The 26092-nt window shown below is 33.8% G+C and overlaps 2 protein-coding genes across 14 annotated transcripts; one reads left to right on the top strand and one right to left on the bottom strand.

The window, feature by feature from the left end:
- Positions 2694-8136, top strand: LOC105162067 (ninja-family protein mc410). Of its 3 annotated transcripts, none has more exons than XM_011079983.2 (3): positions 2694-2926; positions 3762-4852; positions 7452-8136. In XM_011079983.2, the coding sequence occupies exons 2-3, from the start codon at positions 3838-3840 to the stop codon at positions 7940-7942; spliced, it is 1506 nt and encodes a 501-aa protein (XP_011078285.1). In that variant the 5' UTR covers positions 2694-2926; positions 3762-3837; the 3' UTR covers positions 7943-8136. The 3 variants fall into 3 exon arrangements, with proteins under 3 accessions (XP_011078285.1, XP_020549572.1, XP_011078286.1); XM_020693913.1 differs by having other exon boundaries at positions 3667-4852; XM_011079984.2 differs by having other exon boundaries at positions 2694-3035.
- On the bottom strand, positions 9911-24316 carry LOC105162065 (protein phosphatase 2C and cyclic nucleotide-binding/kinase domain-containing protein). Of its 11 annotated transcripts, none has more exons than XM_011079975.2 (17): positions 24183-24246; positions 20988-21303; positions 19371-20588; positions 17540-17671; positions 17198-17428; positions 16968-17093; positions 15142-15204; positions 14849-14931; positions 14201-14432; positions 13810-14123; positions 13545-13632; positions 13396-13462; positions 12887-13164; positions 12734-12799; positions 12494-12624; positions 10631-10784; positions 10306-10551 (listed from the first exon to the last, which is right to left on the bottom strand). In XM_011079975.2, exons 3-17 carry the CDS (start codon positions 20406-20408, stop codon positions 10306-10308), a joined length of 3249 nt encoding a protein of 1082 aa, XP_011078277.1. In that variant the 5' UTR covers positions 20409-20588; positions 20988-21303; positions 24183-24246. The 11 variants fall into 11 exon arrangements, with proteins under 11 accessions (XP_020549479.1, XP_011078277.1, XP_011078276.1 ...); XM_011079974.2 differs by having other exon boundaries at positions 20988-21315; positions 24183-24240; XM_011079977.2 differs by having other exon boundaries at positions 19371-20488; positions 20988-21315; positions 24183-24240.

The raw sequence follows: 26092 nt of genomic DNA, 5'->3' as shown, positions 1-26092 counted from the left end.
TTTTTTTTTTTCGTTTTGAACTTAAGACATAATATCTTGTTTAGTTGTATTTCTTAATGTGATTTTTTTTATTTTGTTTTGATAGAGAAAGAGAAAAATAAAGATATTGCTTTTTAGTATTTTTAAAATATTTAAATTTTATATCTTATACTTATAATGTTAAGAAAAATAAAGATAAGTTAAATATTCATGATGTGTCTAATTGTCTTTTAGGTCCAAATTTAGCGCACAGTGGTATAATTGATTATAAAAAAATTAATTTTGAAATAATTAATTTTAGAAAAAGTGATTATAACGTATGAACACACAATTTCATAATTAAATATTAAACTAAAAATTATATTCAAATCCCAAAACTAACATCATTCTTACGTCAAGAATCCAACCAAGTAATAAATTAAAAACTGTAAGTTATAAAAAACAGTAAAATTCAATCAAGTAAATTGCTTTCATGAAAGTAAAACTATAGTCACTGACATGGCCCAAGAAGAATCTGAGGTCTCATAGACCCTAGCCCAAGATTTTATGTCTCCTAAATTGATAGGCCCAGTCCACAAACAACTAATCCCAACAGCAACGCCCAACCGAGCTATAAAAAGAAAATAGGTGAATAGCAATTTCGTTATAATATTGAAAATGAGCAAATTATTCTCTTATAAAAAATAAATAGCAGTTTACTCTCTGTGTTTTGAAAATTAAAGCAATTTACCTCCCTACCTAAGTAGGTAAATTGCTTCATTTTTTAAAATATAAGGGGGTAAGTTGCTAAATTTTGAAAATATAGAGAAATAAATTATTATTTATTTTTTATGAGGACATTGTTTGCCTATTTTTTTAACACATATTGATAGATTGCAATTTACCCAAAAAAAAAAAAAAATGTTTTTATCCATAGACGTGCTGGGATATTATGAGGGAAGACAAAGAAGAGGGCTCTTATCTTCCTTTCTTATCCATAGACGTGTAGAGTTAAACAAAGTGGCCATAGAGTGGGATGATGGTAGTGCACCTTTAATTATTGTCTCCAAAGACAATGTGGCCAAAAAATATTTTTTTAAAAAAATAAAAATGGTAGGATTATATTAATATATTAATAAATGAAATACAATTGATCAATATATCGATTCGATCAAAATCTATATTTATACTATATATAAAGTGAGAGTACTTTTTTAATGTCTCACTTAATTTCGGTATGATTAATTAATTATTTCTTAATTTCTCCATTTATCATGGTTTTTCATAAGTACCTTTGAGTGGTTATTTTTTTTATACAAGTTTTTTTTTTTTGTTTTTTTATATTATTTATAATAAATGTATGTGCCTGAGGTGGCCCAACACAAAATGACATGGATGCTTGGGGTAGCTTAGCCCACAGTCTAAGTAGACCAGCCCTAAAAGCCCATGAAGAAGGAAGAAGACCCAAGACACCCTATGGCTTGGATCATGATTAAATCCCAACAAGACGTTCAGCCCAAAAAGCTTACATACATGGCAGCACACTGGCAGCCCACACTCCATCGTGGCATCCAGTCGGCTTAAGTGTCTACAGTCACCTCGTATCAAATCAACTCAAGGAGTACTACGTTAGAAAAAAGGGACTCCACGCAGGCGTGGGGTCTCCCAAGTCGAAGAAGGTATCTATTAAGACATATCCTGTCACGAATAAGGATGATTTATCCCTTATCAATCATCCCAACCAACTTTCGTGAGATTACCGAAAATAGGATAGACCCCCCTGCAGATGGGGGCTCTCCCCCTATAAATACAAGTTTGGTCCTTCCATGCGGAGGACGACTTCTTCACTCTCTAAGTTATCTTTTAAGCACTTTACAAAAATATTATCACATGTTCTTGCATTTTGCATCAATTTTATTCATCATACCTCCATTTTCAATCAAATCTATTAACTCTTTGACTTTATTCTATCTTAAATCTAATACTAACTTGGGGGTTGGAGTGCTAATGTTCTTTTTGCAGGTCCTCTCCCCAGAGCCGCAAACACTTTGGTCCAAACTTTGTATGATAATCCATACCGGCCCGTTGCACATGTGCTATTTTCGCACGCATCAATTATCTTTATTTGTCAATTTTTATAGTAAATCAAAATATTTATATTAATTTATTATCTTAATATATATTTTTACATACCTTTTTAAACCACACCCCATTATCTTTTTATAGTTATTTCTTTTGTTTTAAATATTCCTTTCATCTTTTTTTGTCACTATTTTTTTTTACAAATTTAAAGTTAACTTATTATTTTGTATATAGTTTATCAAATAATAAATATTTTATAAATATTTCATTTAAATAATATTTGTAAAAGTTGCACACACATAGGGTGTGCCACACATTACTAATTATATATAATTGAAAATGGATCAATAGATGTCTCAATTATTTTGGTATGTCATATTAATTTATTTGTTAACTTCCCACCCACCCATCTAACTTCTCACTCCCCCTTTTTTTTATAAATTTTAATATTAACTTATTCAAATTTGAGCTGCTCAATCGAAGAATCAAACGAACAATTATAAATAAAGAATGCCTTAAGAATTTAAGGTGTGGGATAAATGGAAAATGAATGAATGATAAATATTGAAAAAGGTTTTCTGTTAATACCAAAAAATGGCGATTTTTCGGTGGAAAAAAATTGTGCAACAGATGACGGAGTCTTAGACTGTTACTTCACTGACTCTCAGCCACAGTCTCCTCCACCTAAAAAGCGAGCACCGAAACAGTAGAAAAATAGAAACACGTGCAAAATTAAGGCCACTGAAAATATATATATAAATTGAAACAAAATTTCAGGGTCTTTCTTATTCGCCTTGTGCTTGCTCGCGGCTCAATTCTTTCTTCCCACGCTACAGAATACCCCTAATTCGCTCGTGCTTTTATCTTTAATCAGCTCCACCATCAGGTGATGCGAAATTTATCTGGGTTCTGTAATTTCAGTGTTTTCCCCCTAAATTTGAGGTTCTTTTCGTTGTTTCTGCGTGTTTAAGCTTGTGGGTTGCAATTTGTTTCAGGTATGATTGGAATTGGAGGGGGCTGTGTTTCTTTCGTTATCGTTTCTTTTGTGGGTTTCTTTTTCGTTGTTTTGCTTAGTTCGTGAGAAGTATAGAGCTCTGTCTGATCTTAAATATGAAAGTATTACTTGGTTGTGTTAATTAATTCTTAGATGCTGCTAATCTGGGGACTATTTGAATTGGTTTTGTTTGGGGTGTAGATTTAGCTAACAATGAATTTTTTGGAGTAGTAATTTAGCAAGATATTTGTTCTATAATATGTCATAACGAGGTGGGAGTGTTTTTCTTCGAGTTAAATAAGGTTAGTCTTGATGAGTTCTATTGCTCAATCAATATCATGAGATTGTGTTGTTGAGACTGATTAAGATTCGTTTTTATTTCATCATGGATTTGGTTGTGAAATGCTATTCATTTTTCAACTTTTATTAAATGTTTCAGCCACTTGTGTGAATAAGGAGAATAGTAATAAATTTAGTTGCTATTTTTAGTGAGTCACTGACTATGATTTCATGAAATTTGTAAACTAGGAGGGAATCTAATATGCTGTTTATTGAATGGTGCTTTTCCTTATAAGCTTATTTACTTTCTTATAAGTGATAATTATGCTTTTTCCTTTTTCTCTGGGATTTAGATGTTGCGGCATGGTTTTTGCTCTATGTTCCGATGTAAGGTGGATTGTATTATTCAGATGGTTGCTCAATGAACCTTCTGATTGTTTTTTGCTAGGCATCAGTACACTGCTGAAGGAGAGGTTGAAGGTTGGAATGCGTGAGCATTTGTTAGAACTTTTGGTTCCATAAAAATGGAGGATGAGAAAGGTCTTGATCTGAGTCTGGGTTTACCTTGTGGTGGAAATAGTTCCTCACAGAAAGGTAAATATGGCAGCACATCTGATGTTAGATCGGATGAAGATGATAGAGGTAGCAAATTGATCAACGAGTTCAAAAACTTTCTAGAAGGTGGAACCCAACAGCATCCCTTGAAAGTAGAAGATAACTTTTATAACAACTTTCCTAAAGCTGCTGTGGATTTGGAAACTTCTAAGAACTCAAACACTGGAGGAATATGGTTGACAAATGATAGCAGGTCCACTGAAGTTGAAGAAGAAAGGAGATCTGGTGTTGGTGAAAAGCGCAAGAACTTGTTTGTTGAGACTAACCAGCAAAAGAAGCATGAGAGAGAAACCAATCATCCCGATTTGACTGATAAGGCCAAGGTATCCCACATTTCCATAACCACAGATGAGGGATCAACTGCAGAAAATGAGGACGTAGCAGATTCCGAAGTGGATGGTTCAACTTCAAGGCACATTTCTCAGCATGATGATGTTTCAAAACGATTTGTATCAAGTGGTAGCCTATCCAGGTCTCAAAAGGAGTCTCATGCATTTGGCGATTCAAGTGGTGCAGAAATTTTAGGACAGAAGAGATTTACCATTTCATCAGAAAAGGATCTTAATGTGATGAGTATGCCGATGCACTATGGTGTTTCATTCCCAGCTCAAGCAGTGAATATGAACATGTCTTACTCACAACCTGTTAAGGATTCTAACCCTAGTGGTACACCTTGTCTTCCTAGCTATCCACTACCCGGCATGATGCATTCAATTAATGCCCAAAATGGTGATAGACCAGGTATCCAGCCAGTGATGCCGGCTAATATCCCATTAATGTTTGGTTACACTGCTGTCCAGCTTCCACAGCTAGACAGGGATAATCCTCAGGGCATTGTTTCTCATCATCAGCAAATTCACCCATACTCTGGAAGGAATTCAGTAAACCCAGACACTCACAATGACAGCCGGAAGCTGAATCAAGGTTTTTCTTTAATTCTTTCTACATTTTCTCTCTTCCTCTAGTTTATTCCTTGCAGTAAATTATGGAACATGCTAAAAGGGCTTTGCTCAAGAGCATGAGGGGCATAAATGTTCAACCAGCATTTGTTAGTGCATGGTCAGCAATGAGTAGTAGACTGGTAGTTGGTATGAGGACATAACTTGCATATGTCAGCAATTCAGTATTTGCTCCCCGCTTGTTGTATTGCACTGCTATTCTGCACCATGAATCTTTAGAGACTAATTTGCTGCCTTACCAGTGAATACATTTTCCTTTTCATCACTTGGCTGGCTTATGGATTAATAAACTACATCTGAATGAAAAACTACCTTGTTGACATTATGTATTTTCTTCGACCTGATCTTTTTTAATTTGAGAGGCACATCCACTATATGGGAAGACTTTTGTGAAACACAGATCTTCTCGGTATCAATAGAGAATCACATTATGTAGTCAGAACTAAGAATTTAATGTTATGAAATTAAATGAGCACATCAGCTGGTGCCAAAAGTCAGAAGCTATATGCTTATCAACATCTTCATTCTCACACTATCTACACTTTATTCCATTTTTTATGACAATGTGCAAGTTTCTTTGTCATTATGAGTTAGCCTTCATTTTAGAAATCAAGGGACGTGCAAAACTGCCTAAAGAGACTAGCAGAGTGCATTGACACTTCCCGTCTCATTCTAGTCTTTCCAGTTACAATCTTTATTGTTGAGACTTCTCATTTCCTCTTATCGTTGTGTGAATATTGGTTTATTTTCTCTTTATGTTAGTGAACATTTAGACTTCAGCCTTATGTGAAGTATTTGAGAAAGTAATTTCTTTAGTTTCTTCAATAAGAGTCTTTATAATAAAGTGTCTCTTCCTTGTCATGACGAATACAAAAGCAGATTCATGATTTCTACAGAAAAATGCCTCTTGATGCATTTAATGTTGACTCAAGGATCTACCTTCCCGGTCCCTGTCTCTACCTCTTCCTCTCCCTGTCCCTCTTCTCTCTCCCCATCTCTTTCTGAGTTCTCAAGCATTAAAGTTTGTAAAAACTTTTACACTCTATTGCGTGTCATCTGGAGCAGGTTAAAATCCAAATCTACAATGTCCTGACACCCCCTGAAATATGGCGAAATTATGCCAACTGCCCCTCAATTTTGAAAAGTTATACATATACCCACCAAAACCGTCATACACCTTACACTGTCTCCTCTGCCCGTAATTTGCAGCCCGAAAAATACATAAGCCAGCCAAAAATTGCATCGAACATGTTGCGTTGTTGATCTGTTCTTTACTATTTCATATTTTTTTATGGACTACACTGCTCTTATGGGGTTTATCTATAATTACGAAATATGAGAAAGGGTGCTTGTGAGTTTCATGTTTAAGAAACTTTGAAGAAATTTTTATTAAATTTACTTTTATCTAGAACATATATATTTTTATTTATTAAACCATTTATAATTTAACTTGAAATATGATAATAACATACTTTTTAATTTAAAAAAAGTCATATTAAAAGAGATTAGTTGCTAATTTATGATTTAATAGTTGAAGTTCTAATAATATTATTTAGTAATTCAAACATATATATTCTTATCTATTTTAATTTTTTATTTAAAGAGAATTTTAAGTTACTAATTTTTATTTAAGAAAATTTTAAAATAGAATTATACTTTATATTAATTAAAATTTTTGATTAAAAGTTTCTCATACACTAAGATGAAGTTATTATTTTAATTTTCTATACACCAAAATGAGATTAATATTTTAAAAGGATTTCTTATTGTTATATTTAATATTTATTTGTTATTTATTGTCCTCTGATTCTTTGCTTTTGCTCATAATTTACTAAAATTTGTATAGTTAATTTAAATGATCTCTGTTTGAAAGACTAATTTTTTGATTGACATCATGTTCTTTTCTTGTGTAATAACATTTTATTAAAATAATAAATTTTAATTTAAATACAAAATTTAATTTTTGACTTAATCTATTAAAAAATACTTTTCGGTTTATTTCTTTAGTTGTTCCTTGAATAAGAATCTCTGTGAGTAGGTGATTCTTGCTTGTTGTAACAGCACAACATCATGCTATATCAATAGAATAATGCACCCTGGTGCATTTGAATGTTGATTAAGTATCCAGCTATCATGTATGTTTTTGGATTATGGAGTTACCCATGCTGCAGGCTGGTTTTCTTAGTTGAAAGAATATACTAATGCATGGCCTAATTTTTTGTTTTCGCACATCAAGATTCCTTTAGATGACCATATTGAAAACCTGATGTAGTAATGTGCATCTTTTCCTGTTTCTAAGAGTGGTTTGTTTTATATTATATACATATAGGTATATATATGTATCATGAATGTATAGAACATGCATGTGCAACAGCCTCACCGAAAAATATTCTGTTTTTCATGGTTATTCAGTAACAAACTGCACTACTACTTTTGACCTGATCGAGTTCTATATATTTCCTCTGGGTTTAACTAATTATGAATCATCAGTATCTTTCACTCGTCAGTATAGATGGCAACTGAGGTTCCTGATGCTTACTCTGTTTATTTGGAAAACATGGCAGTGATTCCACATAAGTCACCTGAATCTACACAATATGATGGGAGGGCTGCAGAACATGGAAAAAGTTGCGGAAAGCAGCAAGTTGCTGAAGAAGGCTCCTCTTCTCACACAGAGGGTGATTTGAAAGGAAGCAATGCAATTCATCAGGGAAAAGATGCATCTGATCAGCCTAGAGCCGAATCAACTCCTTCTGAATTTCCAGCTATAAGACCTGGTATTGCGGCCGACCTCAAATTTGGAGGTTGTGGTTCCTATCCGAATCTACCATGGGTTTCTACAACAGGCCCAGGTCCCAATGGCAGGACGATATCTGGTGTAACGTACAGGTATAGCCCAACTCAGATAAGGATCGTTTGTGCTTGCCATGGTTCTCACATGTCTCCTGAGGAATTTGTACGTCATGCTGGTGAAGAAAACAGCACTCCAGATGCTGCTGGTGCTGGTTTAGCTTCAATCCCAAGTAGCAATCCTGCAGCCTCAGCTCAAAGCTGATCTTGGGAATCAAGAAGTTCAGGTTTTACAATTTTGCTTTGGTCAATAAACTTTGGCATCTCATGCAATTGAGAAGCCTTCATATATGTATGCTTTGCATCTATTGTATATTTATGTCATGCATTCTTAATTATGTTGTTGTAACTTTTCAAGAAGTGTCTTAATAATTTATCAGCGTGTTCTTTTGTCCATCATTTCTGCTTTAGTAGGTATACCCCTCTATGTGTATTTTACATGATTGGTTTGGTTGCTTAACTAGATGAGAATTGCTATGAAGATTAATCTGGCTTCAGACATGGGCTGGTATTTTGGAATTTGTACTTTATTGGGTATACAATGGAACATCCTCGCTTGTTGCGTGCGACAATTGCTGTTTATACAAGTCTGTGTTTATGAGAGGTCTGGAGTTTTTACTCTGTGCAGAACACAGGTGTCCTGTTAGTCATAGGAGAAAATAAAACATACAGTGACACTGGTGCTGTTTTTTTGCTGTAGATTTGGTGCTTTAATATCTTCTATTTGGTTTATTTGGGAATTGGAGCTCAACATTCAAATTTTAATGAGAAAAAGCAAAGGGCACTTAGTGTGTACAAACATTCACATTACCACTGAAATAGTGTCAGGCTCTGCCATGGACGCATGTTGCTTTCATGTCTATGATGTTAAAATAACCTCATTGCCTCTACTTGCTTCATGTTGCCTTAGAGGTTGAATGTAATCGTTGCTTTTTCATGTCTTTGATGTCGAATGTAACATAAGTACTAGCTTTCATGTCTTTGATGTTGAATATAACATAAATAGTACCCGTCTGTGTCTTCTAGAACTGGAAATGAAACGGGCTTGTTTGGGTTTTGATTCATTGAGTGTATGAAATTTGATGTTTCCCGTTCAGTAGTATATATAAAGTTTAATACCACCTAGCTCGATTACAACCCAATCAGATCCTATAAAACTAGCTCATGAGCCAACATTTGCTGGCTTAGTTTGTCCATAGTTGGTGAGGACGGACAACTTCAGTCTTATGGCTATGAGATCTTTTCAGTCTGCTAATGTTGATGGTTATGGCGGTGGTCAATTTCATGATTTCATATATGATATATATATATATGAAATCGTTATAATCCAACACTCCTAGAGTACGAGGGGAGCACAATTCCATGTGCTACCATTTCCCCTAAATACATTTTGCACTAATAAAGCGTGCATTGTCCCTGCACGCTTCTGGCATTCAATTTCTTTGTTTGGGATGGGTCAGAGAGAATCCCTTTCCTGTCACTTCTTCCATATGCATCTTGAGGAAATTAGCATTGCATATTGTGTGTGGTGGTGCTTTGATCTAAGGCCAAACTGGTTTCCGTATGGAGTGTTAAAGCATTAATGCTTTAAAAGCATCTGACCATGTACAATGAGTGTTTATAAAAATTCCTATTTTTAAAGAAGTGATTCGTAAATAAATTGAAAGTTGTAGCAGAATTAAAAGTAGAAAGTTGTAGTAGAATTAAAAGTAGATAATGCTTGTAAAATTAAGTATTTTCTAGCAAGATATGTACTAAATGAGGTTTTTTTTTTCTAAAAAAAATGATAATCTTCAATTGTAAAGTCAAAATCAAGAGGACCAAATGCGCCACTTTCCTATAGTTACATGACAAAATTTATAGTTTTCCCAACTTTTGGAAGATATATATAAGCAATTTAGACAAAGAATCAATGATGAGGACAACCCACTTGAATAAATAGATAGAGATGTGAAATAAAATTAACATTAACAATTATATCAATTAATATATCAATAATCAACATCAAGTATGTATAACCAATCATTAACTACTAAAAGTAGAAACAACATCCACACATATGTGGGAGTCAAACGCATAATCTTAATATCATGGGGCATTAATTTCTCCAATTAAAGTAGACCTTATTGGGTAACAAGGGCACAAGGTTTAAATATCCAAAAGATGTAGAAAATAACCACAAAACATTATGGATAGTTTTCAATTCCATTTACCCAAAAGTGCAATCACAAATACCTAGGATATACAAACTAAGAATTTCCATAAACAGCAGCATGCCCTATTTAACTATTTATCAAGAAATCCAACTCATTTTAAGAGGTGCAGAAAGCAAATATAAACAGAGTGCTCATTCATCTAGATATTAACTATTTACATAGTCAAAATGTAGTAGGGGAGCATTTACCAAGTGTAGCAAACGACAGATAAATTTTCTCCATGGCTATCATTGAGCTGTAATCCGGAAGCTTGCCTCTTTATCCCAAACTTTCCAGCAAACCAACAAGCAAAAATGCTGAGCTGAAAAAACTCCACAAAAGAGAGAAAAACACAAAATTATGAAGTGCTTTTCTACCAATCCTCAAGCCATTCTGGGGTGTTAAGTTCTTCAATATCCCGAACTGGGGAATGTGTTGAAGTTACTATATCCGCCGAATGGCTATCCATGTGTACTTTTATGCGCGAGATAATATCATGAGGGACAGGAACCGCACGTTCTGCTAATCCTTTCCAATCAATACCATCAAACCACGGATGGGCTTTAACGGAGTCTATGCCTTGGCTTCCAAGTCTAGCACTTTCATCTACTTCAAGCAACTGAATAACATGACATGTTAGGTTCCATATCATTGTGGTTTTACTTCAAAAAATAAGAAAATAAGTTGATGCTTTGAACCTTGGTAATGAGATCAACAGCTTCAATGCTAAAATGTTGTGGGAGAGTTAGCTGACCTTTCACTATTCTAGCGAAAGTGAGCTCACTTTCTCTCCAAGATCCGAAAGGCATTTCAGCTTGTAGCATGAAATAGATCAAAGCTCCCAAAGCCCACCTGCACAACTAGAGCAACTGAGGCAAAAAATATGGGGTTGCGAATATCTTAAATGAGACATTGCATGAGAAACAAAAATCAGCCATTAGCCAAGTGAAAGAATGTCATTGCATCCATCCAAGTTCATGAATACCAAAGTGGTCTTGAAGTATAGATAAAGAATACCAAAATCAGGAAAGTAAAATACTATAAACATCCATAAGGAGGCAATAGTAGGGGGCACAATGTTTTGAGAAAAACTCTCTTTAAGAGATAGAAAACCTAAAATTCATGTAGTTGAACATATGATAATGCCTCTCATAGAAAAAGAAAAGGCCAACATTCTAATATGTTTGTACAATTCTAATATTATAATGTTTATATTATTCATTCTAATATTTAAATATGTTGGAAGTAGCAAATATAACTCCAAGTATAGTTAATCTAATTGATCTTCTAATACGTATTTTATAATAAATCAAATGCAGACAAGCGTCAAATGCAATAGTCAATTGAATTATGTTTTTTTGCAGACTGGCAATCAGGCCAATCAAGTTGTGCCACATGGAACACTCATATGTGTGCCAATCACACCAAGACTAATAATGGAAATTTATCTCTCTAAATAATACAAATTTAAGGGATAATATCAAACGAGCCACTCATATCATGACAAATATTTGATGTATTTCTCTTTTTAGATCAAACCAAAAAGAGACGATACCAAATGTGTTTAAGTAAAGTAAGACCATCCTCTTTAAAACACTTATATAGAATGGTCCTTGAAATTCATTTTGACACGCCAAAGATAAAAGCTCGAGAAGGTCTCAAGAAGAGCTCTTGAAGTTTATCAAACTCACGAATATTCAAAAGGCGTTAAGGCAGAGATCAAGAATTCATCGAAAAACTGTGTACCGAGTTATAGCCTTTAATTCGAAATTACAACAGTATGCCTCAAATCAACATTATAAGTATTCACAGTTAACCTTCAAGGAGATTTAAGCAGCGACTCACCTTCAGCTCCCCAACTCTAAGTCAAGACTATAATGTTTTATTTAGGATTCGGGCGTTAAGTCATCAAATTAAGTTTATAAAAAGTCAAATTCAAGTTCAAATGAGATCAAGTGGAGATTTCACTTTCAAATTGTCAAAATCGAAGTTTGTTATTTTTTAATAGAAGAATCGTAGATTCAATAGGGATTGTACACAACTTATTTATCAAATTATGTATATTTTATTTTGGAGAAAAATGCAATTTACCCCCCTATGATATGAGAAATGAGCAAAAGACCCTGTGAAAAATAAACCATTAATAGAGGGGTAATTTGTTTTAATTTTTGGAACACAGAAGGTAATTTGCTAATTCTTTTTTCACAGTGGTTTATTTGCTCATTTCACATATCAGAGGGGGGTAAGTTGCATTTAATCCTTTTGTTTTGTTATACTTTTGATGTGTTTTGATTTTCAAACGCAAAAATATTGTGTGCAACATAAAAAGAAATCACATGGTTCGAAAAGCCTTCAGCAATTTTGGTTGTTAGAGGTTAATTAGGAGCAGTGATAATACATGTCAAAAGGGGTTTTTGGTTGCTCAAGATAACAAAGAACAATGAAATAGAAAAAGACTTGGACGAGGAAAAAGACAAACCAACATTATCATATCACTAACGAAATCACTTAGCTATGTTTACTAAAATGTGTAGTTGACCATCTGAATCTAATGGACATACCAGTCAGCAGGGAAGCCATGGCCTTTTCCTTGGATGATTTCAGGAGCCAATGAATCAGTTGTACCGCATATAGTGTATGTTCTCTCAGAACAATCACCGGATAATTTCTTCCCAAATCTGAAGTCGACTAGCTACAATGAATTAAGGAACTCATTTATAACTTCCATGTATATCCAAGCTACCATTTCTAACCAAAGAAACAAATATTACTGGATCTAGGAACAGAAAATATCATCTAACCTGTATATATCCTGTCCGATCAAACACTAGAACATCAGGGGACACACCTCGATAAAGAATGCCACTCTAAATTGTTGATTCCAAAAACAGCAAAAACTTTATGAAATAATTATTAGCATATAGAAAATGAATTTGATCATGGATTTAAGCTACCTTGTGCAAACCTTCTAAGGCAATAACAATGCAGGCAGCACAAAATTGTGCAGATGCTTCATCCAGTGCACTATGAATTACTGATGTCATAGAGCAAGCAATACGTGTGTCCAGAAGTAAGCCAGCATATGATTGATCAGCACAAGTACATATAACTCGTGGCACAAAAGCAGAGTGGCTTATGGACTTAAACAGGTTCTTCTCCTTCAGTACTAATGATTCTTTCCCAAGTCTTTTAACCTTCTGCTTTGAAAATCTCTTTAGACTAAGCAAAGTTTCTGCAGATAGAGAAAAAAGAAAAACGAAATGAATGACTTAAGTGCATTCGTATAAAAGTTCTTCCTCTGAATCTTAGCATTCTGTATAGGGTAAATCAGACATAAGTAAACTAGTAGAGAAAGAGGAATAGTGGGAACTCTTCACTGATACACTGAACACACACACAAAAAAAAAAAAAAAACTAGTAAATTTATGTAGATGTTATGCATAAAATAGTTGAAAGAACAAACCTGAATCTATAAGACGTACAAGGATAATCTCACTGCAGTCAGTGGAATACAAACAAGTTCTCCACTCCTTGGAAAAAATACTGTACAATTATTTTCTCTCTTAAAGGTCATTAGAGATTAAGTTTGAAATAAGAATATCTGTCTCTTACCAAATCAGTAAGCTGAATCTTCTTAATAGTTGAAGCATCAAAATCTTCTATAGATTCTGTGGGTAAGCTGGTAGGACAGTTCTTTGACCTAAGAAAATAAACAGGAAAACACACTTTAGTCAAGGATTATTGAGATACATACATAAATATACATGGAGATCAAAAGCTGAAGGGGCCCGTGTATCTATTGAGATTTAGATGTTATCTACAGAAACATATTAGACATAAGCTGACTAGGTTTTGGCAAGCAGAAACCTGGACATACTTATGGTCATCTTGTGCAAGCTTTGCCAGAGGGCCTACAACTGAATCAAGCTTCTCCTTTGTTAGGACGGAGCAGATCACATCGCCCACAGCAATGGCACTAAAGGAAGAGATACGCTCACCAAGAAGTGTCCATTCTCCAAAATAGCCACCCTTAGTCTTTTCCACTGAAAAGCTCTTGCTAGACATATTATCATCCTGCTTCTCAACTTCAGACATGAGACTTGATGCATTAACATTTTTAATAGAATCTAAGTCACAGGTAATTTTTACGACTCCCTTCTGTATGACGTACAAACCCTGGAGGTTCTCATTCTGCAAAGGTGGATAACAGAGAATAAGACAAAATCAACTAAAAAGCACATTCATTCAAATATATAAACCAAGTATACCTTATCAATTATTTTCTGTCCATCAATGAAAGACACTTCTGATAGCGAATCTGCAATATGACTCAGTTGTAAGATTGTCAACCTTGAAAGAAGATCAACTGATCGAAGTAACTTCAATGAGGATAAATTAGAAAACTCAGACATGAGAATTCCTCTAAAATCTTCTCTTTTAAGTTCCCAGAGAGTTCCATTGGTCACAGCTCGAACAGAAGCTTGGAGTGGCTTGTTATACCTATAGTTTAACAAGTTGAGAATTTGAAAAGATAGTTGATGAAATTAAGTCAAGTATATGCATAAAACAAATGAATGTTGGACATCAATAGCCATAAAACATGAGTTAATAACAACTGTCGTAACTCAAAAACTAATCTGCCGAGAAAAAGTAAAGGGAAAATTCCCAACTAAATGACTACTTTCATCCTTACCTTATCAAGTCCTTACTATCCTAATATTTACAGAAATTTGAGTGTCATGTTCCATATAGAAGTAGCTTTGTTATTTCAATTGATTTTATGATATCAAGTTCAGACATGTATCAATATATAAATCCAGTCATTACAATTCAACATTTGAGCTAAGCAAATTATTAAAAAATAAAAAGAAATTAAAAATGTATATTCTGAAACAGGAAAAGGTAGGATATCTCACATCAGTGCTAACTCGCCAAAGGAAGATAACTTTTCAGCAGTATATCGTTGTAGTACCCTGGGCACTTCTCCATCTTTTTCTTCCTGGCACATAAGCTCATAGTGAGAGACTTTACAAAACATATTGAAGAAATATAATTAGAATAAAACTTCAATTTTTTCAACTTAAAACTAGTTTCTTTAGAAGTGGGGAAAAGTCTAATAAAATAAACATTTAAGTGCTTCAGTGTTTCAACTAAAAACAAGTTTCTCTTGAGATAGGGAAGTCTAATATACTGTAAAAATCAAAACCACCTGAGTTGCCAAGACCTCGAACTCCCCGTTCCCAACAACATAAAAACAGTCACCTTCTCCACCCTGAAAAATCCATAAAAATAAATTATACCAGTAGAAATATTTATATATGCCAGGCATCCTCTAAGACCTAGAAACATAGTACCAAAACCGAATATATAACTGCCAAATTATGAAAGATAAGCATACGGAAAATGGAAGCAAATGTCACCATTGAGCAGAGATTCCTTGAGCCCAATTTATTGAAGATCTAAGTTCAAAGGAGTGACTTGCAAGGCTAGATGTCCACAAAAATAATTTCTTAGTGACGTTAAAGTTAAATGTTTCCACATGCAAATAAGGGCCTGTCCTGGAAAGTACCCATGGACCATCTTTTAGTGTTTATCTTTAAACATATGCTAGTTGCTACATTCATAGACGTGAAATATAGCTCCAATCCTGAGTTCAGTTCAATAACAATTTTGCATTAAGTTCATCTATCATCCTTTTAGAGGGCCATTACTTGTTGGCAGGTAGGCTTGCGTACCAGGGCACATGGAGTGTCAGCACAGGATTATCTCTCACATTTTCGTAGTGTTCAACATGATTAAGGCAGATAATTCGTCAGTTATAGTGATGATTGGCCATGCAAGGGTTCAGCCAGATGTTATGGACCCGTTGAGATGTGGTGCATGACTCTTGGTTACCCAAGCTTGTTGCGCACGTAGTGTGGGCTTTGTATGTAACATTGCAGGTAGTGCCAAATGCACAAATCCAGGGAGCACAAGCAGGCAACATTCATGTGCGGAAGGCAGGATACCCACGTACAAGCAGCACCAAATGTGAAAACAATAGGATATGTGTGAATAGTAGGATTCCACATATGCACTAAGCATCCTGCTTGCAGTAGTTGGCTGGAAGATGGACCAGCTCAACAGGGAACTTGCTGATCCCCAGCTTGCACGATCATATTGGTAGGTGGAAGGCAAATTGATGATGAGCAAGGTGTTGTAGTTGTGTGGAAACCCTTGTGGCCTATGCAGTGCATGTGATACCGATTGTGCCTATCTCCCTCAAGGCAACCGCAGGCACTCGGGAAATGCTGGTGTCCTTTGCTAGACAAATGTTGCCAAGTCATTGGCTAATAATTCCCAGCAATTGGAGATGTCCTCTACAATTCTATATTGCTCGAAACACGTTCATGGCCAAGTTGCATGTATGAGTGTTGTGTGCAACCCTTAGACAGATTTCATTGTACTGTGTTTGGCGACTAATGTAAGATTGAGTTGTCCTTTAAACTGTAATGATCTCTTATGCTTATGCAATTTTGCATGTTCTGTGTGTGCATTATTGGCTTGAAAACTAAGTTTCATACTATATCAAATATGAGGGCTTGAGTGTGCGTGAAAGTTTTGGCTAACTGGTTGTGTCGAAACCAAGACACACATCAGGCAAAAGTTTAATTCATTGTCTTACCCATGTGATACCAGCACAACATCCTTCGACCAAGTTCAAAATTTTACTGAAGTTATAACTGTGTCACATCTATTAAGTAGTACTTTTTCAAGTGGTGCACTATGTATATTATATCTTATTTATGATGATGTAAGCTTATGTAACCATCATAATGCGAGCTACTGATGATGCATTATTCAAATTACATTTTCATCTTTCAGAAAGTGTATGTGAAACAATCTGGAAAAGATTATCTTTCCCAATGACAAGCAGTCTATACGCCGAACCTCATTGTTTGCTACAGCCAGTCAACACATTCTAAAGCATTTGAGACATAACTGAAAAAGATTGTATTCTAGCAGCCGATGATCAGAAATTAGATAATTTTTTACCTGTTTTACTACTATGTCTCCTGCTTGGACCTCAACTCTTTGCATGCAGTCCAACAAAACATGACACTGAGAATCAGTAAGCTTTCTGAAAAGAAAATGATCGCGCAAGGCCCGTTCAATTTGAGCCTGCCAGGTATTGATTATATATCAACAGGGATCAATTGGTGTGTAGTTTAGGAAGATGACTATTTAGAAAACGAAAAAGATGAGAATTAATGAGAGGTGTTTACTTCTTCTTCCCATGTCTTTCTATTGGCTGGAGATGAAGGAACCCAAGCTTGCCCATTCTCAAGAGAACTTTCAATTGCACGGAGTCGTGCACGAGATAAATCATTCCTTGCACGATTATGTCTAGATCTCCAGTTTGGAATAGATGGAGACTCTGATCCTGATACTTCAATCACTTGGGGTAAAGGGGGTCTTAAAACTGCATCAAAATTTTCTGACTGACCAAATGCAGCCTATCATTGTAGATGAAACCACTAATTTAAGTATTTGAAGGAATAAGGTAAAAAAAATAAAATCAAACACATAAAAATTACATGTGAAAATGAGCATATAAAATCACTTACATCATTTAACCCATTTAGATGCACAACTATCACAGTAATGTCATCAGTACGAGTTTCATATTGTAGCCAGAGACGGTATGATTCAGCAACAATTGCAGCACAAGCATCACGTGGGTCCTTATATCTTGCAACCTGAAAAATGAATGGCACAAAAGGAGCGTCAATGGTCGATTGAGAGGATGCAAGATCGGTGACAGTGCTAATAAGAGAAAATTCAAATAATTGATAATAAATTACTTCTTAAGATGATCTTACCCTTATAATCAACAATAAGCCATTTCTTATCTTGGCTATTCTCGTCAAAACCATATGAGCATAGAATAGGGGCAACAGGAAATATTTGGCAACATAGTTTTGGCTCCCCTCTAATTTGACAACTGATTGAAATGGATTGGAATGCTATTCCAATTGACCTTTCAGAGAGAGGGAAAACGAATCTTCCTCCCCATGATACTTATATTAAAAATATTATTGTCTATATTTTCCTTGCAATTTTACTAGTTTCACCATTTCGATTATTCTTTCTTTGCTATTGCGGCTTTTCCCCAGTCAAAAGTAGAGAAGAAAATGGGCAAAATATTAGTAGAAGAGGAAACTGATGTAGACTTGATATCTATACAGATTTGTAAAGAAACTCATATCATAATAAACCCTTCAAATAAGAAAAAATTAGAACGTCTTTTGGATATTGAATTCTTCCTGTTTTGGTAGAACAGGATGATGCACTATCCATACCTAAACCCCACCCTGTTCCACTGCTAATTCCATGAGATAGATTGAAGAAATATATAAATACTTTTGATTAAGAAGTTTATTCTCTTCTCTCTCTATTGTATTTCCATGATTACATTAAGTTCTTTTAGTTTATGCTTTTATGGTTAAAAGATGGCTTCGGACCAAGGAAATTCAACATAAAATTGCCGCACAATTTTGAGGGCATAACTATCTGAAGTAACTCAAACTTTACTTTTATGTGCTACATGCTCCAGCAAAATTCTAATCTTGCCCTAATTACTAACAAGAAGTCTATACTGACTATAGAACTAGTGTTGCTGGCATCTAAAACAAGTGAAACGTACATTAAAAGTGGTAAATTGTCAGTTAACCCAAGAATATGTACACTATTGAAACTCAAAACCCAAAGGGTATTTGGCGCCTTTGGTTTACTTCACAGAATATAAAGCATGATTATTACTTCATACCTTTACTTCAAACAACAACAGCAAGCCTGTCAAAGCACTTGGACAAGGCACTGGAGAGCCCATCATTCAGCCTAGTCAAGATACATTATTACTTTATTTTGATGTTAATGTCTTACCACTCATCAGGTTCTCCATAAAATTAGTCATATAGCGCCTAACTTCAAAGGATTGGAATTCCAAAATTCGTGGTGAAACACAAAGTTTTTTGAAGTTTAAAAAGATGCCTCACTACAGTAGATATCTTTAGTTGTTAGGCTGTTTCATTAGTTTAACCTGTATTCATATGAATTATTTCATGGGTCATATTGTTTTCTTTTATGTTCCTCTTTCTAATTTGATTTTCAATTATTTCACTTTTCCTGACTGCAACTTACTCAAAAAATAAAAAATCCATTATCAACTTTTAGATAAAGAGTCATGGCCTTCTAGCATTTGACCGTGCTTGTCGAGGAGCAAAAGTGATGATTTAGGTTGCAACTTCAAAACACTATTTCCGACCGCGTCTGATGGAGGAAGTGGAAGCAAATATATTAACTGACTAGCTCTCATTTTACCCATGTAGATTGAATAATATCATGATATATTGTTTGAAGTGAATCACAGTAGCAATATGTGGAAAGACGAATTACCATGTCCACCACAGTTTGGCTGGAAAGAAACTCAAAGACACCATCACTTGCAATCACAAAGAAAGGATGATTCTGCGTCAGCTCCAGAACAACAATTTCCGGGTTTGCAACAACCCCTATAGACTCAGCAATAGAATCGCCAATGCTTCTTGTGAAAGCTGTACCAGGATACATACCATTTTGCACCCACAGTCTCGGCGGATCACCATCATCGCTTTCTTCAGTGCCCCAGCATTGCACATCTGGATTCTTTAGCCCTTCAATTTGATCCAATGTGAGAACTCTTGCTCCACAGAGCTTCACCCGTTCAAGTTCATCAGGCCGAAAAGGTGTTTGATCAATTGACAGGTCAACAGCTACAATATCCTGCCCTCTTTTCTCAGCTAAAACAGCCCTAGAATCTCCTGAATTGGCAACATAAAGTGTCCTACCCCGAACCAGCACTGTAATTGCAGTTGTTCCGCTCATGCTATCATCTAGCTCATCAGCATGCAATTGCGCATTTGTTGTCAAGAAAGCAACATGACATGCTTCAACTGCATCTATGTGAAACCGATTATGTCGCAACAAATTCTCACATAACTTCTGTTTCACAAACTGCGAGCATTGAGCTCCAAATTCACCATGGCCATCAAAAACCCCAAAGAAATGATCGTCCAGACTTGTTCCAAATGGAGTGTGAATGCAGAAACTATCTTGGTTGGCCTTATCAAGGGCATCAGGGTAGTAACCTCTCTGAGATAGAAAAGAGTACCGTAATTCATAACTCTCTGATGGAACTTTCACAACCTTCGAGCCATCAGGAGGTAAAAACTGAGCTGACACCCTAGACAATCTATTAATACCCACTTCAGGATCAGTAATAGAACTCAATTGATACAATTGATCTCCATTTTCCCCTTCCTCGCTGTCAGACTTGGCAGGTGAGAAGACTGCAATCTCACTTGTAGCTGTTTTGGCATCTCCACTTTCGTTCACTTTAACATTTCGGGGAGCACATAACTCACCAATACATGTCTTGGAATAAACACAACCCATCACTTGAACGCCAGAACAAGACCAACCCAGATCTCCAAATTGCCAAAGAGTGGTGCATTAGGTTTCCCAATAACTATGCTCTGTCACAGAAACACTACAAATCCTCAATCCAAGAATTGCAACGAATGCATTAAACCAGCTTTTTCTTTAGTCCAGTTGAAATTCAAACTTGATTACAACCTAAATCAGGGAAAAAAGTAAGTGGAGCAACCAATTAAATTTCCACTATCTATAAACGTATCTTGCACAGAGATCTAAATAAAATTCCCATCATACAAACCACAAAAAATAAAAGATCCACACCACAAAATTCTAAAAGATCAACATTCATGACTGATAGCTGATACTAATAGAATGAACAGCATTCAAACTTCCACCAAATTTTTTCGATCCAATATTCCACACAAGAAGTTAGGTACCAACTCAAACCATTTACACCATAAACAACAACAAACAATCTTCACACACCAACAGAAATCACACAAACAACAGCGGAAACACACGTCTCAAAAGCATAATCAAACAAACTCTAATATGCGAAAGCCAAATGTTCAGTTCAAATAGCAATCGGACACATACATTCCAAACTTAAGTGGGATTTTACTGAGCAATGGACGTAGAGCACAGACGAAGAGAACGGGAGTATGTAATGGTAGCTATTAGGATGAAGAGAGTGTTAGATGTAGAGTGGAAACGTAGCAGTGCATGTGTGTGGAACGGAAAGTTGGGGGGTTGGGCCCATTCTCTTTATCTATTGCTGGCTTTTCGGATGCGCTTATTCCGCACGAGCCGCCATTAATTTGGTTACTGACTGTGCTAGCGCTAGATGATATCGCTGGACCCGCCGCCAGCCCGTCTCAGCACACCGCACACAACTTGCGTCATTTTGAGTGTGCTAAACAAAATTCTAATTGAGATCAATTTGATCAAATGAATATAATATTTATTTGTGAGGACAAAACACCAAATAATTATTTAATAAAAATATAACATTTCTAGTTACGTTTGATTAAATTTGAATTTCATATTAATTTCGACACATATTTCACATTTATTGCACATGACCAGTTTGTGACAAATCTCAAGACCTTTTTGTAATAAATTTTTTTTTTAAAGACAAACATATGAAACTCCAACTAAGAAGGTGTTTGGCTAAGCTTATTTCAAATATCTTATAAGCTTTAATATCTTATAAAATAATTTAAAATTTTAAATATATTGAATTTTATTCTAAAAATAAAACTTTATAAAATATTTAAATAAATAAAAGGTCAAATCTTATAAAATGTTACAGTGTTTCGCGTAATAAGTTAAAGTGCTTCGATTGGAATGCTACAAATCAAACTTTGGACACTATATCACTTGTTATAGCACTCCATATAAACCAGACAATAGTTTATATTATAGATACCAGTCAAGTTGTACACTGCATCACATGTTATTATTTGTTAGTTTAGTTTTAGAGGAATATTTATTTTTTTATGCATAAAATTACTTATATCTAATTAATTTTTATACTTTCATATATTGAATAATGGAATAAATATTAAAAATTAAAAAAAATAAATTGAGACAAATCTCAAAAGAGTTCATTATAATTTATTTTTATTATAATAAATGCAGTTGAATTAATGTCAGTATATTAATTATTATATATGATGAACAGTGACTATATTAATTATTAATATCAAATATTTTATAATTAACAAGCAATTATTATTATAAAAAATTATGATTAAAGTAGACACGTGAACTCCAATTTTACCAATTAAGGGTGTCAAATAATTATCTGGTAAATTTTTAAATGTCTACCGAATAGGGTTATCTTTAAATGTCTATCTGGTAAATTTTTTAAATAAAGAGATCGTAAGATCAAGAGCTAAGATGTCAAGAGCCTATTATTAATTAAACTCCTTTTAGAGAAAAGTGAGGAGATCGCGACTTATTTTCAAAATTTTAACAAAATTCTTTAAATTTGACTTTATGAATACGAAATTATCATTATTAACATCTGATAAGTTCTATAGTTTTTTTTTATCCAATCGAGCACTTCAAAACTTTATTTTTAAAAATAAAATCTAATAGCTTATAAATTTCAAAACCATCGCTTAAAATGTATAGCTTATAAAATATTTTAAATAAACTTAGTCAAACACCCTCTGAATCTCGATAGCACAAAAATTATGTAGCTTACCAATTTTTTTAAAGAAAATGAAGAAAAAAAGTGTTCATAACACCCGTTCGTAATTACATTTTATCTCATAAAAAATTCATATTTAACCAAATAAAATGAATCTTAATTTACTTGATTTATTATGTAGACATCAGAGAATGACATACGTCATCAAAATTTTGTACATAATCCTCAACATTAGCATAGCAGTTTCTAGTTATTGTAAAATTTAAAATACAAATCCACTAAAAGTTTAACATATATGCAATTATTACTACAAGAAAAATGATCAATAGCTATGAAAAAATTGATGCTAAAATCATTTCGAGCTAAGTAGCATTAAAATTTTCGTTGCTAATCTATATTATTTAGTATATCTTTTAAAATAGTTCGTTGGTAAATTTGTAGCAAGTTCATTTCTCTTGCTAAATTTATTAGCAACTAAATTTCTTGTATTAGATAATATAGATTAGCAACGAGAGTTTTACTAACTAATTATCTCGACACTAATTTTTTTTTGTTGCTATTTGACAATTTTCTTATAGTGTATGTAGCTAGGGATGCCAACTCAAGATATCACTGCTGACCCACCTATTAATATTGATGATCGACTTATAATTTAATTCGTCGAGTCACTCTGACCTCCACAAAAGACGTGGCAAGAAATGAGTTGTTAACTCAGTAAGTATAGCTAATTAGCCTATAGATGAACACATACAGAGAAGACCAAGTTCATGCAATGGCACTAATCAACCAATATTGGTTATGCAATTTCCACAAAATCACCGAAGTAACCATATCATGCAAAAACCAACACCGGAGTCACGGATCAACCACAATATCATAGACACAAAACTATTGTTTTATTTCTTAGGCCCCGACTTAATTAGTCTAGCTGCAACATATCATTTTGTCGGCTATCATCATACAATCACTATCATATAATATATAGCACATGATACCCGTCAAATGTGACATCCCCACACCACCTCAGTGTGCAGCAATATGAGTACAAGACGTCATAACAAACATGGTCTAACACCACCCCAATGTTCACCTACCAATACAGGATATTCCCACTACACGGAGTATCTCGGTACCCTATACTCCATGTAGAAACAGGACAACAGAAGTTACCCACTGAAATGAATGATTTAGCTTATACTAAAAATTATAAAGTTTTAAAATTTTTATAAACGTAAGAATCACTAAATTTGGACTGACATAAAGCAAGCAAATTGGACAATACAATCTCAAATAAAACTTTTATTATTTCTCTAATATAATGTTATAATATATTTGTAAATTTTCCATAAATCTCTCACTACTACAACAATTAGTTAAACACCTGCACATATAATTAAGTATTTAATTAACAGATCCGATTAAATTGAATAAATCAATATAATAATGACTAAACTTATTGAAGTAATTAAATAACTTAACTAACTGACTATAATAACCCGAATTCAAATTAAATATTTACACAATTAAAAATCTATAAATAATCAAACTCGTAAAAATTTTCAATTAAACGTTAAATCAAGTAACATAACACAATCACAAAAATTAATAATAAATCAAATCAAAATTTCTCTTACCTGTTTCTCGTCTTCCCCGAGTGTGTCTGTGTGATGAATTGTTGGTGTGTGGGTGTGAATAATTGTGGGTATGTGGATGCATGATTGCTTTGATATGTACCTATATATATAAGTGGAGATAGGGTGATAGCTCACTGGAGCCTCATCCACTCTCATTTCATTTTTTCAAAAAAAAATATATTAAAATTTCAATTATCTTTCATAATTTTTTTAGTTTATATAATTTACTCTAAAATTTTATAAATTTCAATTTAATCCTTTTGAATATTAATATATTCGAATTTCAATCTATAATTTATTTATCAATTAATTTAAAATTTCTTCAGCATTTAAAAAAAAAAAAAAAGTGTTTGCCAGTGAGTTGGCTTTCTCCTATCAAATTACATTTTTGATGAGACAAATCAAGCGGCTGAGAATGGCTGTGTCCCTATTAATTCCGTACTTTGGTTCTTCCACAATTTTTTTTTCTTTTTTTTTTAAAAAATGACAAATATTAAAGAAAAGAAAAGGTCTATTTCTACGCATTTAAATGCAATAATTATTCCATATAATTTCTAGTAAGTAGAAGTGGAGCCATAAATGTACAACCCACACGAAAACAACCTCCACGAGTAGAAGTTAGGATACAGTGACGAAAATGGTCCCTTCTGACCCAAGTTCATCTACACTTCCAACTCATCATAATTCAGTTTGATTCGGTGTATTTTAGGTTTAGATTGTGCACCTCTTTCTAAAAGTTATAGTAATAATTATTAAAAAAAAAAAAAAAAACAGTGTGAGTGATAGCAAAGTGAATGAGATGCATATGGACTGATGTTTGTACCAACACCCCAAGAAATATGATCCTTTGTTAACGTTTATATTATAGTCGATAGTGAAAAATTATGGCGAATACTAATTAATCATGACTGCGCAATGGTTATTAGATGTTATTTCTGCATGCCGCGGATGATGATTAACCATAAATGGTGAAAAGTATTCATTTGTTCTTAAGTTGTTGTCATTTATAATGAAGAAAATAATTCATATTTTTTTTTTGTAGGTAATAAAAATATGAACGTAAAATAGTTATTTGGAGTCAAATTTAACTTATTTTTATATTATTTTAATGAGCATTGTACTTGTATTTTTTTTTAAAATTATGTGGATTTTATTTTATATTATATTTATTATTAAGATACAACTTTGAAATATTTATTTTTAACAATTAAGTATCATAAAGTATTAAGATTATTATTTCTTTTTTGTAGATATCAAGCTAATATTTAAAAATAATTTTGACATAATAATTAATATAAATAAATAAATTTGATTTTGTTATTAAAATGGTGTTATTTGTCTAATATTTGACACGACTTGCGATTCAATCGGTCCCCTATTCTGCAATGTATTATCTGCTTATATGAGTTTAACATTTTTGTCCTGAAAAAGTGGATAAGACATTCAAATTTATAAACTCCTCGTACTCTTCACTTGTAATTAATATGAAATACTTTCTCGTATCAATATAAAACAAAATAGTGTATAATATATGTGTTAAACCTTTTCACCTACAAATGCAGACAATATTATTTTAGTTCAGAATGAAACCAAGAAATTAAATATTTTTAAATTATTCATATGTTTGTGTGTGTGTGTGTAAAGATGCAAGTATGGAGTTTAAAGTATTATTTTGATGAGGTTTGTGGGCTTCCATTTGATACCTATTATTGTAGCTGAATGCCGAAAACATGAATTATTGGTGTGTGTTGCTTTATAGGAATTGTGCACATCTTAGTCCCATACTTTGTACTCATCTCTGTACCATTCAATTATGCAGTGTTTGGTCGGCACCTAATCCTATCCCTTTCCATTCAACAAAAGTAGTAATCCACTACCACTCCTTTCATTCACAAAGATTTATTTTCAGG

Source organism: Sesamum indicum, linkage group LG5 (genome assembly GCF_000512975.1).
Source record: "Sesamum indicum cultivar Zhongzhi No. 13 linkage group LG5, S_indicum_v1.0, whole genome shotgun sequence".
NCBI classification, from domain to species: Eukaryota; Viridiplantae; Streptophyta; class Magnoliopsida; order Lamiales; family Pedaliaceae; genus Sesamum; species Sesamum indicum.
The sequence above is the reverse complement of the archived record's forward strand: the minus strand, read 5'-3'. Positions and strand labels throughout refer to the sequence as shown.